The sequence below is a fragment of the Gopherus flavomarginatus genome, chromosome 9 (assembly GCF_025201925.1).
Source record: "Gopherus flavomarginatus isolate rGopFla2 chromosome 9, rGopFla2.mat.asm, whole genome shotgun sequence".
Classification (NCBI taxonomy): Eukaryota; Metazoa; Chordata; order Testudines; family Testudinidae; genus Gopherus; species Gopherus flavomarginatus.
In genome coordinates, this window is record NC_066625.1 from 88304100 (window position 1) to 88321365 (window position 17266).

The 17266-nt window shown below is 39.1% G+C and overlaps 1 protein-coding gene across 8 annotated transcripts in view; it reads left to right on the forward strand.

Annotated features, from left to right (window-relative positions):
* MAP2K5 (mitogen-activated protein kinase kinase 5) overlaps nt 1-17266 on the forward strand; it is a 188461-nt gene that overhangs the window by 22355 nt on the left and 148840 nt on the right. For all 8 annotated transcript variants that reach the window (XR_007776286.1, XR_007776287.1, XM_050967577.1 and 5 more), the window contains 4 exons: nt 404-473; nt 4717-4757; nt 5530-5597; nt 11801-11849. Coding sequence is in view for 6 of the 8 variants with exons in the window: in XM_050967577.1 (XP_050823534.1) it covers nt 404-473; nt 4717-4757; nt 5530-5597; nt 11801-11849 (228 nt within the window). In the remaining 2 variants the exon portion in view is untranslated. The remainder of the gene's footprint in view (nt 1-403; nt 474-4716; nt 4758-5529; nt 5598-11800; nt 11850-17266) is intronic.

Consider the following 17266-nt stretch of genomic DNA (forward strand, 5'->3'; position numbering starts at 1 on the left):
GGTATCTTTCCAGGCTGAATTTCATTGTATTTTGTTTCTAATCGATCTTGGTTTCTTTGTATTATTTCTGGCTCTTACTACTTACTGCTGCAAATTTTGTTAATGTTCCCTTTATTTGATAATAATGTAGATGTCGGATAAGTCTGAGCCTGTGATGGTCACGGTACAGTAGTAGACCGCTCCCCTGAAGTCAGTATATTACTGATTATCATTACCCTTTGTTTAATGTTCCTTCATAGTTGTTTTGTTGTGTGGACAGTACAAACAGTAGGAATGTATTTTGGAGGCTGATACGTGTAACAGCAATTTTTTCAACCCTAAAAAATACCATGATTTCAACAATCTATAACACTATAACTACTATTCATATGTTACTGAATAATCTCCTCTAATCTCTTTGCAGTATTATACCACTGTAATGGAACAGCAAGTAAATGGACAGTTAATAGAACCTTTGCAGATATATCCAAGAGGTAATGCTTAGCAAATATTTATTAGCAATGATTATATCAGTAAGATGTTTCATCCATAGTTAAGTTTTCAGAAGGTTTAAATGCAGATAACATGATGTTTACTTCTTAATTTAGATAAAATTCAGTATTGTCAGGATTGTAGTGAAACTACAGTTATTGCACATAAAATAGCTTGTTTACTGGAGTAATTAAACTAACCAGATTTAGTTTGCATGGTACATATTTACGTGCATTTAAAAAAACTCATTGGTGGTGGTGTAGTTTGTGTGTATTCAAAGCCAAAGCAGTTGAATAACTCAGGTTCTGGATGCTTCTTACGACCCTTGCTCCTCTAAAGTTTTTAATCAACAGAATATGTTCAGGGGATATGATCTGTCAATCTGTGTTGAAATTGGAGATATGTCCAGCATAGAGAGGAATTTTATTTGAGCTGTTGGCAATTTGTAACAGAATCAAAATAATGGCTTCTTATACACAGATAATACCCAGTTATGTAGGCACTGATTGAAGAAAGTATCTCTGTTCAGGACAGCACTTATAGACTCATAGACTCTAGGACTGGAAGGGACCTCGAGAGGTCATCGAGTCCAGTCCCCTGCCCTCATGGCAGGACCAAATACTGTCTAGACCATCCCTGATAGACATTTATCTAACCTACTCTTAAATATCTCCAGAGATGGAGATTCCACAACTTCCCTAGGCAATCTATTCCAGTGTTTAACTACCTTAGTATGTGCTCAAGTGCTCTCCTGAATTCAGAAGACTTAATCACATTTTTTTGTGCTGGGTTGCTATTAAAATAGGATTTACTAGCTCCTAAACAAAATCATAGGCAACTACTTGGATTTTGGATACGTACTTTTGTCTGAGAACTCAGGTAATGGTTAAAAAGAATAGGATATTACATAACCCTTCTAATTCAAATGTTCTCAGTATCCAGTCTCTGCATCTGTGGTTCTTAATTGATGAAATGGATAAGGTTTAAATTCTCCAAGTAAATCTTCCAGCAATAAATTAATTGAAATAATTAAGAATTAAAATCTTCTCTGTTAACTGATACTAGACAAATAATCATACTGTGAGTTTCCCAATTAAATATTCTAGACTTTCATTACTTATAACTCTGAAGTTTTAATTGGGCAGCTAACCAATAGGCCTTTCTAACACATACTATTAAGGTCTCAAAAGGAGGCTGTCTCTGGTGGTAAGTTAGTGAGCTGCTATGGGAAGATGCTTAAAGGAGAAATATTGAGACTTTTGCATCTCAGCAGAGCAGGGGCTGAAATAGCATAGGGATTCTTGTAGATTCTAGCCATGGAAAAAGCTCGTACATCACTAGATTAATTCCTCGCTGTTACAGTGGGTTTTCCGAGTGCAGTTATAAAGAAGGAAATGTGTGTGTGTGTGTGTGTGTGTGTGTGTGAGAGAGAATATGTGTGTGTAATACATAAACACACACATTCACTCTTGCCTCTTTATAGCTGTGTTTGCATTCAAACTCATTGTAATGATGAGGTATCAGGGTAGTATAGCATCTAGTGTGTTCCCTGTACAAAACCACAGGCCTACATAATATCTTGGGAGATTAGAGCACCCATGACAAACCTCCTTGTCTGGAGTTGTGTAAAGAAGGTTCAAGAGCTCCTTATTGCATATTTTGTGATATCCAATTGCAAAAGAGAAAATATTGAAATCTCACGTGGCCAGAGTATATGCTGCTTTGACAGCTAGCCTTCAAGGGGCTGAACAGCTCAAAAGGGCTGAGCACTGTCATTTCACTTCCAAAATCAGTGGTTGTTGCTTGGAAGTTGTTCAGAACCTTTCACGGCTGAGTCCCCAGAGGGACACACGGAGGTTCAAAATCAGACTTTGCATTCTGTAAGTTTGCCTTTTGGTCCATTCCTTCAGTACCTGCCTTGTGGTTCCTGCTCTCTCTCTCCATGGGAGTGCCCCTTCTCTCTTCCATGTATGCCCTCCTTGGGCGATCTTCTTTGATCATATGGATTCAGTTATCTCCTCTGTGCTGATGATTTGCCAATCTCCATTTCTACCTGTGATCTTTCACCCTTGTCCAGTCATGCCATCTCCTTTTAGATGGCTTGCCACCACCTCAGGCTGAACCAGTCCAAAGCCGAGTTTCTTCGCCTTCCTCCCAAACTTTCTCTGTTAACCCCTCTGTTCTCCCTGTTGCTATGCTTGTACCCTTGCCGTCATCTCTGACTAATTTTTCTGCTTCTCTCACATCCAAGCTCCCACTAAGTCCTGCTGCTTCTTCCTCTACAGTATCTGAACAAGTGCCCTTTCCTCTCTTGTTTTTTCAACCAGAGCTCTAGCCCAGGCTCTTCTCTTCCATCTGTCCAAAACTGTTCTAGCAAAAACACTTTCCTTTCTCATCATTTTGGCCATGTCTCCCTTCCCACTGTTTTTTGAATCCTCTTAGTGTCATCTACCTTTTCTGCATGTGATTGGAGCTTCTCTCTTTCTTTCAAAATTCTTCACAGTTCCACTCCTCCCTACCTTACTGCCCACACTAGATTCTATACATACAGTACATACATATCTTTTCCTGACACCATTTTAATCTTTTTGAGGAAGGCTCTCCAGTGCTACTTACTCTGTAATCAAATAGTTTCTGAAAACCAACCTGTTCCATGAAACCAGCCAGCACTGATGTCCATGTGCCATGCATTGTTGCCTTAACTGTGCTGTACCTGTTTCATATTATAAGCTCTTGGGGGTAACACATTTGTATTTAGTATATTTTATATTATATATAAATAATAATTGCCTGATTTTTTTCAAACCCATCAAAAATATATATATTTTTTGCCAGTGAGTGACTCTTTTTTGTCATTTTTTAAACTGTTCTGAAAGCTTACATTTTCCATAATCCCCACTGATTATATATGTTTGTGTTTTAAGGTCCGATCATTTCTTCAGCAAAAACCTAGATAAAGGGTTTCTTTGAAGAATGCTTCAGCCTTTCATAATAGTTGTCTTAATTCTGCTTATGGTGGTAGCTCAGGAGAAAAATATTTTAAATAAATACTATCCATTCTTTAATTCATGGTAAACAAATCACTTATTACAGTGTTTCTGGACACTGTGCTTCTTATTCAAACACTATGAATTTTGTTACAAAAGCATTTTGTTACAGGCATCAGGGCAAATGACATTTTACATGTCTTCTATTGTTTGTTCAAAATGTTAATTTCCATATTTCCATTTCTGAAGAAATGTAAACTAAAATGGTAGGTAAACTTTAAAATTTTGCTAAAAAAATATCTATTTCCCTCCTCCCCAATCCTGGATGAAATAATATTTAGCTTCTTTAAGAATATCATAGTAATTTTTAATGCACACAGCCTGGCCTAACTGATGTGTTTAATAACTATCATCTGTGTCCTTTTGACTAATAAATAGCTCTGTTTCCTGCTGTCAAAAAATGGAGTGAAATACATGTGCATCTGAGAGAGAGAAAAATCAAATTCATCCCTTCCCAGACAATCAATCAAAATTGACAGGCCCTTTAACGTACTGTAGTTTTAAAATGGGAATTGTCTGTAACATGTAGCTAGAAGCCTGTGTGGGTTTAACATTTGACAAAGGCACATCCACTGAATGGAAAAAATGTGGTAATATATTGTTTAAGAGGCTTTACGAAAATACCTTTTCCCAAATAGTACTTCATCTTTAAAGCTAGACATCATAAAAAGATGTCAGGATTTGCATGTAAACAAATAATGCATCATCTTTTGTTCTATATTTAATGCAGTCAATCTTCTGCTTCCTTGGTCTTTGATCTTTGTTCCCCAACCAGGTTTTCCCACATTAAAACACACAGTGGCCTGTTTGTCAACATGACTTAAAAAAAAGTCTCTTTAAAAGAATGTAGTTAATTGCGGTACATCATGTAGGTAAACAAAAGAAGATAGTGAAGGCATTTGAATTAAGAAATGAATCTAATCATTTTAGCCTAGTTATCTTGATTTTGCTGTATTTTAAGCAGAAATTATAATTTATATTAGACAATGTCAGAAAGCTCTTAGCATTTATAAATGTATAGTCCCTGCAAGTTAAAAATCCTGGCTCACAATTCCCACTCTAGGTCTTAGGCGGCACTTTTCAATCATTTCTCGCTGCTAATTTTGGTGTCACCCTCATTTCTTTTTAAAAGATTCATTTTGAGCAAATTTGTAAATGGCCCTGATGTGTTCTACAATTTAGTCAATTACTGTTTCAGCCTGCAAGCCTCCTGGGAAACGCAACATACATGGCCTGAAGGTACGAATTTCAATAATTGTTTCAGTAAAGTTAGATGGATTTGTAATGCTGTGTTCCACTTATTGAAATGTCAAATAAAACTGCACTTCTTTGAGTTCTGACAAGCAGAATTTTTTTTTTATGAGTGTGGGACAAAGATTCATCTGCTTGGTATTGGCTGCAATATCTGAGTGTTGTAAACAGTTGTATTAAAAACTGAAATGCATTTTGTTTCTTCCTTTTGTTAATAAGCTTCTTAAATATTAACTCTGCTATTAGTACCAATTTGCAAACAGGTCTTTTGAAGGGAGAAACACCATATTCATTTGATTTAATTAATTTATATAACCCGTTAAGCACACAGCCAAGTTGCAATGAAATCCTTTCAGGACATTTATTCAATTCATTCATATATACTTATTAACTTTCTACTGTAATCATACATATGTTCTCCATTCTGAATTTCAGGAACCTATCGGATAATTTGTATAAAATGATTGTTTATCTCTTAATGCATGTCTTAAAGGGGAATAAAATGGCAGTCTTACTGTGTATTTCCGTTTTTCTATATTATTTAATTAAGGATTTAAAATGTAAGGAAATAGTATACTGAAACCCATCAGTTGTCTAGTATCCTAACCTACATACAGACAAGACCTCAATGATGGGTATGCCTAGCAACAAGCTAATTAACCTTCATAGTGAAATGAGAAATTCATGACAAATTACAGGTTAATTAGAACGGTGTCCTCTGAACACAAACGACTGATAGAGATTCTTTCCCTGCCTGCAGGTAAATACACGAGCAGGGTCTGCTAATAATAGCAGCTCGGCAGTCTCGGATTCCCTTCCAAGCAATAGGTAAGAGTCAATAGTGGATGTGGATGTTTTTTATTAAAACAAAATGGAACATGAGAAGTGATTGGTGTATAGTAATTAATGGTATCAAACTTGAAATGTCAGATAACTTTATCTGTATGACTGTTGGGAGCGAAGGAGTACAATGGGAAAGAAAAAACAATCTAACCTGCCCTGTAGAACTTCTTACACTCCTATTACAGGTGTTCAGTAAACCTATTTTCTGCCGATAGAACTCTGCCTTTATGGGATATTTCAGATGGTTTCATCCTTCGTATGACTTTGACTACAGTATATAGTTGAGCCGGAAGTTCATTTATTTTAATTGATCTAATAATCATTGTCCATCACAGAGTTTTTAGTTATTTAGCAGGTTTAGTCATTCACTGGATATCGAATGCAAAGTGATTTTGCTGAAAAATTTGGTCCTGTTAAGTTTGATGGTCAATTTAATAGCTTTGCTAGCATGGGCTGGGATATGTCTAAGGGTATTAAACTCCCAGATACCACCAAAATTCAATGTGATTTGGCTGCCTAACTCCCTTAGATTTCTTTCAAAATTCTAGCTATGGATTTAATATTACTTCTTATTGCCTGTGTATATAAGAGAACTATTTAATATCGGAAAGGTAGCTTCTAGTGCACCACAGTAGAGCCTTGTAATTCAAAGGCTCAGTATTTTAATTGGAATTTATACATTTTATGAGTGCCCTTTCTACATAGCCCTGCACCAAATGTGTCCACTTCTCTTTTTAAAAACCCTCTTTTAAACAAGTTGACAAAGAGTGATACAAGCATGTTAAAATACGATGTGTTCACACTTGAATGGAAGCAGTTTTCTATTGGTACCTGCTAACATTGCAGTCCCATTTGCTTGATATTTGTGGTGCCACCTAGTTATCCACTGAGGAGAGCAGAAGTGCATTACAACATTGGAGGCAATGCAGAGATCATGATACAGACTCTGCAAGCACCTAAACCACTTAAGGTGCCCCAGTCAGTGAGCACTGCTAGAGACCTTGACAAAAGAGAAATCAAGCACTTTAGACAAGTCTGCGTTGGAGAAATCTTGGCTCCAGTAACTCGGTGAGGTATGCTGAGTATCACAGTTGTGAAGATGCTATCCACGTTCTTTGGAAGAAAATATTTACTGTTTTCACTAGGCTACGTTGTACACTAAGAGTATGGCTACACTTACAGTTATACAGCGCTGGGAGTTACAGCTGTCTTCGTACAGCTGTGTAGGGAAAGCGCTGCAGTGTGGCCACACTGACAGCTACCAGCGCTGCAGTGTGGCCACATTTGCAGCATTTGCAGCGCTGTTGGGAGTGGTGCATTGTGGGCAGCTATCCCAGCGTTCAAGTGGCTTCAACGTGCTTTTCAAAAGAGGGGAGTGGGGTGGAGTGTGACAGGGAGCGTGGGGGAGACAGAGAGTGGATTTTTGGAGCTAACACTGTTCTCAGCTCCCTGCCTTGCAAGTTCTAAGGACTGGAAGATACACAGCACCAACCTTCAATCATTTTAAAAGTTTCGACCCCTTCCCCCACCCCTCTCTTATTCACTAAATGCAAATTATGCACTCCTAAATAGCCTTCAGACCACATAAGCAGCTGCTCAACACGGACTCCCCTCTCTCCTCAAGCAAACAGCTGTGAACATTCCAAAGCAATTCCCCTGCCTCTGCTCGCTCGCTGGAGCAAAGAGCAGCTGTGTTTGTTTTTTAGATCAGTAGCTCCGGGGAGCTCAGAGTTCAGCCATTCTTCCTGTTTGTTGTGGACAGGAATTCTGGGATACCTCCTAATACCCTGGAGGGCAATAACAGCACTTTTGGTGGCCACACTTGATGAGCAGCACTGCATCACCAGCGCTGCAATCGTTACACCCCAAGCAGACCAGGTGTACAGCCAGCGCTGCAGCCAGGGAGTTGCAGCGCTGGCTGTGCCTTGCAGGTGTGGACAGTTACTAAGTTGCAGCGCTGTAAACCCACCACCAGCTCTGCAACTCTCCAGTGTAGCCAAGCCCTAAGCTAAATAAATACTCTTCCTCTCCTTAGCATTCAGTAGTTTTCAGTGCGCCATGTACTTTGAGAGGGTTCTCAAAGTGCACTGAAAATGAGTCTTCTAGAAGATTGCATCATCTTATGTCTTGATTAATTGCCATTCCTTTTCCAAAACCTTTTGCACTAGGAGTTGTGTTTTTGAAGTAATTGAAAGTCTCCGTTTGTTTCATGTTCACAAATTGTTAGTCCTGAGAGATGACAAGATCAACTTGTGTTTCCTTGGAAAACTTAATCTTTCTTTAAAGTAGTCTGGGAACAAAAGGCCTATTGAAGAACAAAGCCACCAAATATTAAGTCCCTATTTTCACTGTTCCTGTTAGTAGTGATCTATGATCAAGACACATGCACCTATCAAGACTATATTATTGTGTTTGGTTGTTTTTTTTAAAAAAAATTCACTACTCTGCCAGAGAGGATTTTTCTAGTGGTACTGTTGTCTAGGCAGCATGTTCTGTGGGAGGATGAGGAGATCAGGTTGTCAGGAAAACAGAAGGAGGTCTTGATATTTTGGGAAAGGAAATTACCTTGGAATCAATGATAGCAATGCATATTTCACTTTTGCAAGACAGGGCTGGTCTACACTACGCGTTTAAACTGAATTTAGCAGCGTTAAACCGATTTAAGCCTGCACCCGTCCACACAACGAGGCCCTTTATATCGATATAAAGGGCTCTTTAAACTGATTTCTGTACTCCTTCCCGACGAGAGGAGTAGCGCTGAAATCGGTATTGCCATGTCAGATTAGGATTAGTGTGGCTGCAAATCAACGATATTGGCCTCCGTGCGGTATCCCACAGTGCACCATTGTTACCACTCTGGAAAGCAATCTGAACTCGGATGCACTGGCCAGGTAGACAGGAAAAGTCCCGCAAACTTTTAAATATCATTTCCTATTTGCCCAGCGTGGAGCTCTGATGAGCACGGGTGGTGATGCAGTCCCAAATCCAAAAAGAGCTCCAGCATGGACCGTACGGGAGATATGGATCTGATCGCTGTATGGGGAGACAAATCTGTTCTATCAGAGCTCCATTACAGAAGATGAAATGACAAAGCGTTTGAAAAAATCTCCAGGCTATGATACAGAGGCCACAGCACAGTGCTGTGTGACAAGCGTAACGGAAAGCCAAAGAATCAAATGGACGCTCATGGAAGGAGGGAGGGGGTACTGAGGACTCCAGCTATCCCACAATCCCCTCTGTCTCTGAAAAGCATTTGCATTTTTGGCTGAGCTCCCAATGCCTGTAGGGTCAAAAACGTTTTCCTGGGTGTTTCAGGGTATATGTCGTCAATTTACACCCTTCCCCCCTGAAAGAAAAGGGAAAAAAAATGTTTCTCGCCTTTTTTCAATGTCACCCTATGTCTACTGCATGCTGCTAGTAGACGGGGTGCTTCAGCGCTGAACACCAGCATCCCCTTCCCGGTGGCAGATGGTACAATATGACTACTATCCATTGTCATCATCGGCCTGTGAGTGCTCCTGGCTGGCCTCGGTGAGGTCGGCCAGGGGCACCTGGGTAAAAATGGGAATGACTCCTGGTCATTCCAGGCAGATGCTACAGAACAGCTGGTAACTGTCTTCATCAGAGCAACTGGAGGCTGAGCTCCATCAGCCCCACCCCTTTCATGTCTAAAGAAAAGATTCTGTAGTATCTGGACTATCATAGCAGCGGGATGCTGGGCTCCTCTCCCCTGCCACCCTTTCATGTCCTGCCTGGACTATAATAGCAGCTGGAGGCTTCCTCCCCCTCATTTTACCTCACTAAAAAGTCAGTGTTTCTTATTCCTGCATTCTTTATTACATCATCACACAAATGGGGGGACACTGCCACGGTAGCCCCGGAGGGTTGAGGGAGGAGGGAAGCAACGGGTGGGGTTGTTGCAGGGGCACCCCCTAGAATGGCATGCAGCTTTCATTGTTGCTTTCATCGTTGCTTTCACGGAGGAAGGATTGAGTGACGACATTTACCCAGAATCACCTGCGACACTGTTTTTGCATTGGGATCTCAACCCAGAATTCCAATGGGCGGGGGAGACTGCGGGAACTGTGGGATAGCTACGGGATAGCTACTCATAGTGCAACGCTCCGGAAATCGATGCTAGCCTCGGTACATGGACGCACACTGCCGAATTAATGTGCTTAGTGTAGCCACGTGCACTCGACTTTATACAATCTGTTTTACAAAACCGGTTTATGTAAAATCGGAATAATCCCATAGTGTAGACATACCCATAGTCTTCGGTTACCAAAAACACAAACACAGCTGCAGCAGTTAGTTGTGAATATCCCAATAGAAGTGTAATGTCAGTGACTATATCTGGTACATGAGACAATTGTGCTGAAAAAGGGAGAGGCTACAAAAACAAATTGAGGTGGAAATAAAATTTCTTCCTTCTACACACACAGACTGGAGTGCTGGAACAATTTTTATAGTAGGGGTGCTGAGAGCCATTTAACCAAACTGTAAACTGTGTATATAATGAAACCACTTCAAGCCGGCATGTGTGGTAGCACCCGCAACACACCTAGTTCCAGTACCTATGCATGTAGAGGGTGGGTTAATTAATTAGATTCTGGCAAACACTTTCCAATTAGAGTGTCTAAGACACCTATATTAAATTGGGTGCTGACCACCTGCTGTTCTCATAAAATCAGTGGGTGTTGGAGGTTCTCGGTTCTCAGAAAATCCACCTAGTTTTGTTTAGGTGCTAAATATGGATTTAATTTTTACCACAGACAAAGCACCACTTTTATCCTTATTTTCAAGTATTTAAAAAAAATTATAATCCAGTCAGAAGTTTTATCTCTTTAGCCCTCCTTGGTAGTCCATATTTTACTTAATTCTTGACAGACCAATCATTACATATATATATATATATATATAATCTGAACTTCTTATATATTCTAATAAAATGGGCGCGCTCTTTAGAAAGGCATCAGTGTTCAAGCTGTGCATCATGCTAGTACTTGTTCACTGCTCTTTCATTTATTTAATGTAGTCAAGTTTCCAAAAGCTACGAGCTTCAATTAAGAATTTAAGTTTATGGCTCTGCATGAAATGGTACCAATATTGTTCTTAATTTTTTTTATTTGTATTTTCTTAAACTTGCCCTGACATCTCCAAGTTTCCGTGACTGCACCAAATATATATTTTAGAAGCTTCAGATGCAGGTTCCACTATATCACCCCCAATGTTTTTAAATATTTTGACTTATATTTTATGGTGAAATACAACAAAGAGTGCTCCAAACAAATTTATAACAACAGCTTTCAGGGCACTTCCCTTGCTAGATTGGTAATGAAATCAAGAGGAAGGATAAAAATGAATTGCGACTTCCTCTGGCTTTCTGGAGTTTTGGTAATACTTTATTTATATAACAGTGGTGCCAAGAGACTCCAACCAATGTTGGGGCCCCATTGTACATACACATAGGAGGACAGTCCCTGTCCTGAAGAGCTTACAGTCTCAATAAATAAAACAGTCACCGGAAGGATGTGTTCCCGATTTTGTGAATGAGGAAGTGAGACATTGAGAAATTTAGTGATTTGCCCAAATGAAGTTCATGTCAGAGCTAGGAATTGAAACTTAATCTCCTGAGTCCCAGTCTAACCTTAAGTCTTGCCTTAACCCCAAGACCATCCTTCCTCTTAAATGTTTGGCTTTTAATTTTTTTTTCTAGTCGAAGGATTAAATTGTGCCCTCCATCACTGTACACCCCTGCCACCCTGTTGACTTTTAATTAGTTCACAAGTTCAGAGATGTTTGGTTGAGATGCTTGATCTATTATAACGAAGTAAAACCTTGGGTTTTTTTGGTACTTTATTATAAAACACTTGCTGATGAGGGTAGCTTTGAGTTATTGACAAATGTTAGGCTGTATTTTGAAGAGTGGAATGGTCAAATGTCTGTCGTTATCTAAACTGCTTTGTAAAAGTGAAATAAGTCTTGATAATCTTGAATTTTCAATCTTTCTGGACTTCTGTCATATGCTGTTTGAGAAATACCAGGCTCAGTCTGTATTGCATAAGTAAAACATACTCAGCATGCCTAACCATAAGCAAAGGTGCTGTTTTGTTGGGGGATACCTTTTAAACTCCATTTCATAGACTGAAACTGTAGTCATGGAAAAGAATTTTTGTATTTTTCAGCTTAAAGAAGTCTTCTGCAGAACTGAAGAAAATATTAGCTAATGGCCAGGTAGGTGCATTAAATTCATACTTGGGTACATGTATGACTTGTTACTGCCTATAAACCACAGTGATTGACATACTATATATAAGTGGAGAGATGGTTACTGCTCATTTAGTTGTAATGTATCCTTTTTAATACTGAAGTGGAGAGACCATGAAAATCTTCATGATATGATTGAGTTATGTGTCTTGATTTACCTTGATTGCCATAGCAATTTGCTTCCCATTTCTCAAAAGGTGAGAATCAGTTTTAGCCCCAAATAGATTTAAGCACCTCACACACATGTTGCAGTGTGGCCACAATTTAGGGGAAGAAAGTTAATCAGCGTTGAATAACTAAATCAGCTGCTCAGTTGCTAGAATGTACCTTAGTATTTTCAGGGCAGTAGGCATGTAAATATTTAGCAGGCTTTTGCAAGTGGTAAGAGAAAATTCCTTCTTTTATTGTTTCAAGCTGCGTCATATGCTGCATTATCAGAGCAAAGTTGTAGAAGACTTCCTTATCACCTACTCTTCTCTGCTCCAGGCATTCAGATCCTGATATACAGACCTGAATAGTTTACACTTTCATTCAGTTGATGGACAAATGGACCCTTTAGGGCACTCATTTCTCACCAGTTTTGGTTCAAATAAACAGACAGATCCAAAGTTGTATAATGACTTTAAATATACCCTGCTCAATTAAGCTACCTAAAAGAATACCGGATTCTTCAGTAGCAACATAAATAAGTTTTAATGTTTGTCATAGTGAAACCCCTTTGATAGCCTTGGAGGCAGGCACTTGTCCATTGCCATCAAGCTTGCCTATTAGACTCTATTGACTGAGACATCTGTGTCACGCAAATAAAAGACTCTTATTGATTTTCTTAACTGTTGTTCACTTCCCCTCCACGTTTCGAAGGCTGAAACCTTAATTATCTGAGATGCGTATTCAGTGCCTTCACACAGTGACCTCTCCAAGTCTCATTGGCATTTCATGAATCAAGTAGTTGTAGTTGTGCGTGTCAAGAAGATAAAGGCTGGTCTTCATGCTTGTCCTTCAGTATCACCTGTAACATGGTGATTTAATAAATGAGAGTGCCTCTTTAAAAGGTGATTCTAACAGCATCAGCACGGCAGCCTTGCTTATTTGGCACTGAATCCTTTGAATACAGCTTGGAATATATTTTTAGGCTTGTCAGCATTCTTTATACAAAGCCATATTTGAACAAATTAATTCTTGCCAGGAAGGTCTGTTTATAATTTTAAAAATATCTAAACAGATAACTTTAAATTATGTGAGTATCAAAAACATGCTTTTGAGCTTTTTAGTGAAATTTGGCAAATACTAATCCATAATATAAGAGATCCATTTGGGGATAATTTTTAGAAAATGGAATAACTGAACATGAATAAGGTTACATTATCACGAATGGGTGACTAACCTGAATTTGACATTTTGACTTGTTGAAAGAAATAGACATTTTGCTCTGCTGGATTTTAGAAAGGTAAAGGTTACCGATTTTAAAAATTCTTGATGTAAGGAAATAAAATAGCTAAAATCTATTAGTGATAGTAAAGATTTGACTTATGCCCATCAAAGAAAGGAATTTCAGAATTAGTGTTTTAATGCTACCCTTAATTCACCATTCTGTAATAAGGGACTAGACTGCCAATCTCCAAAGAGGAAATGCTCTCTCTTATATTGCATACCTTTTGTTATTCAGTAATTAGGCACAACTATATAAACCGGGGACAGATTTTTGTTTTAACTTTGACTTCCTTTCTTTTTGGAGTTTGTCACCCTTAGCATTAGTTTAATAGTTTTTTTGTGTGGTTTATGTTTTCAAGCATTAATGATGATATTCCTTTCCACTAGCCTCCACTTAGATTTAATAAGAAATTCATATTAATCATTAAAAGAAGGGAACATGATTCTTCAAGATAATCAAATATTGGCAGGTTAGAAATAGCTTTCTGCCTAGGTTCATTGATATAGGTTATGTGATATAAATATTTATTTCTTTTCTGTCACTCAGAGTAAATGCCACCAATTGATTCAGCATTGATATAGTGTCAACAGTTCATAAGAAACATTTGACTGGCTTGTGTTTTCCGATTAGTCTCTGCTCTATAAAGTGGGATTTACTAAATCTCTTCAATTGTCTGCTCATAGAGTGTGACTGCTTTCTGAAACCATTACTACTTCGATTTGTAAAGCAAAGGTACAGCTATAGGACTTTGCTTCTGTCAGAGCTTTACATATAAAATAAGGATTAATTGAGCATTTTGCTTATCATGATTTACAAGAGAATAGATACTGAGTCTTTCAGAGACAGCAGGTATAAACAAAGAGTGTTTTGTTTGCTGACCCATAATTGAATTCTGTTTTCACTTTTTCATTAATTCTGTTAATATCGGCATCCAATGAAATTTGGCTTTGAAAGTTTAATATTCCAGTCTTTGCTGTGGAGTCCTTGTTTTTATGTTATCATTTTGTGACTGAGGATTCAGTTTTCCCAGTAAAATACATAACTCACTGGGTATTTTTTGGCATCTTTATTTGATTCAATAAATCAAGCTTTATGTCGGTAAGGTTTCTGGTGTATATTTGCTCCACCCCAATATCCGTTTCACTATCAGTTCTGTGCTGATCCTTTGTGCATACCTGTCAAGGAATGGTACCAGATTGGCAGTGAAAGGCATGCAGAGTGAAAGTCGTGTAACATCACAGCAAAGATTTGGCTAAGCTGATTCACTTTTTACCAGTTAGCCAAATGCAGAAGAAAAGGGAAAGCACTGGTATAAAATAACCCTTTGCTGTTTCTTGCAGAATAAGCTTGCATAATTAAAGAAGAAGAAAAAAACCTCCCAGAAGAGCTAATGTATAGTTAATGATGTGGGTTTAGTTATGGCTATGTAGGTTTGCCGTGTTTCTCAGAGATCTTTGTTTACAATAGAGTCTAAAGATGTCTTATTCTGTTATTACAAAGTCAGTGAAGTGCAGAGTTCTGTAGTTTTGGGGCAAAAATCTCAGTGTTTGTGTGTGTTCTAAGCTGACGAGTCGAACAATGTGGGTGAAATTCAGTTTTGTGCGGGGGCCTGATATTAGGCGTCTATCACGTAAGCCCCACTCGCCTACTATCTCACTCTGTGTGAGGTGCCAACCTAATATTTTAAGGGGAGAATTCCTTACAATTTTTTCCTCTTGATTTTCATTTTCTGGTGAAATATAATTATCAGAGTTTTTCAGCCTTAATACTCAATTGGTCTTTGGGTACTAATCTTTATATACCTTGAAGATTTACGGTGCAGACTTAACTGCAAATAGACAATTTATGTGGCTGTAACTTCTGCTACAATGTACTTCCAGTTATCTCGGATCTCAAAAGCTTCAACCTTGGAAATATATAGGAGAATAAATATTTCCTTTGATAAGCGAGTGCTGGATTTTCTTCAGTTGGTTGAAGAGCAGAACAAAATATTTAAAGCTTCACTGTTAGTGATTCGGAAACAGTTATTTTTAGTCAATTAAAAACTCCATTTTTTGCTGTTGAAACTTGCTGAAAGTTGACTTTTTAGAGGTTTTTATTGCATGTAGCACTTAAGGCCCGAGACTGCTCCTGTCTTCAGTGATGCAGGATAAGGCTCTTGGAGTGGGATTTTCAAAAGTGCAGAAGCGACTAGAAACTGAGGTCCACTCACTGCTGTATGCCCTCTTGTGGCCAGGCATGGCATCACAGCTCTCACCAGGTTAGCGCCCCCTACTGATGGTCACTCTGACGCTGTGGTGAATTCTCTGTCAATGATTCAGCCCTCTGGCTAGGTCACTGTCTTTAGTCCACCCCTTCTGGGGTCACAGTTGTCCAAATTAAAGATTCCCCAAAAATGTCTTACCACAAAAACAGAACCGTCTGCCCTCCGGGGAACTATTCCTCAGCCTCCCTCCTGTTTGATCAGGGTCTCTCCCAGGCCTCCTGGCCTGAAGACCTTCTCCCCTCCCCTTCTTGCTCCCTGCAGTCACTGCAGATATAGTGGCAGTTGCCTGGGCTTCACCCCTTTCACTGTCCCTTCCTGCTCTGAACTTCCTGCCTTTATAGGAACCTCCCATCAGCTCTTTCCCCAGCTGGGCTTTATCCCTACTTAAACCTGGCTCCTTTTACACAGGAATCACCTGATTCCTCTCAGGCCCATTCTTTAACCAAGGTTGGCTTAGCCCCAGGCTTTCCAACCCACATAGAGCAAGATACCCTGTTATGTGACATAAGAGCACAAGTCCCATTTGAGTTTTGGTGGGACTTGTGCTTCTGAGTTGCTTCGGTGTTTTTGAAAATCTCACTGTTGGTTAATAAAATTAGCAGGAAGTTTTTTGGCAGCTGGAACAATTTGCACAAAATTAATAACTTGGCATCAAATATAATATAAATAATCCAAGAAATGAGTCTTTTAAAGATTTTGTGGTAGATTGCTAACAATATAATTTAATATCTGATTACTTTCTATAAGTATTAGTCAATTTAGCCTCCCTATCTTAGTTTAGGAGACATTACTGTGGACCAAAATTTATCATAATTGAAAGAGTTGTTTTAAAGTGGACATACACTATTGTTAAAAATGGCTTTGGCGCTTTTGAATAATAAATTGCCTTATTTACGATGTTCAGCATAATATTCACTTTTGTATAGAAGTGAGGTTCCTGGTTTTCAATCTGAACCAGTAAGCCAACAAACAAAAGTGAGCTAAGCTTGTATACAATATAAAACCCCCATGTTCACAGCGTACAAAATTTGCTGGTGTGAGGGCCAGGGCCAGCTCCAGCTTTTTTGCTTCCTCAAGCGGCAAAAAAACCAAACAAAGATAAAGCTGCTATCGGCGGCACTTTGGCGGCAGCTCTACCGTGCCACTTCATTCTTTGGCAGCAATTCGGTGGCTGGTCCTTCCCTCCGACAGGGACTGGGGGACCCACCACTGAATTGCCACCGAAGCCGCTCCTTTCCATTGGCCACCCCAAGCACCTGCCTCCTGGGCTGGTGCCTGGAGCCGGCCCTGGTCAGGGGAGAGCAGACCCTAAAGCTCCATGTGACTTCAGGGATGTTCACATGCTCTGATACCCACCACCCTGTCTGGAAACTTGCCCCCGGGAGCACTAAGCATCCAAGATAGCAATTTATTGTATAACTCAAAGAAAATGGTGTTTGTTCAGCACTATTTAAAACTGCATTTTCATTTGTTGCAGAATTGTGGCCTTAATTAAGCATTTGTATATAAATTGTAGCAATTCTACTGATACAAACATATCATCCAATTAGTATCAATTATGCCAATTCTACACTAAACTGTAAATGGATCCAAGTAAACTTTTCTGGCCATATTTAAGATGACCGCTTTGGCTGATTTGCTTCCTCCCCCTGACAACTTTGGATTTGGCTATGTGTGGTGCTGGAA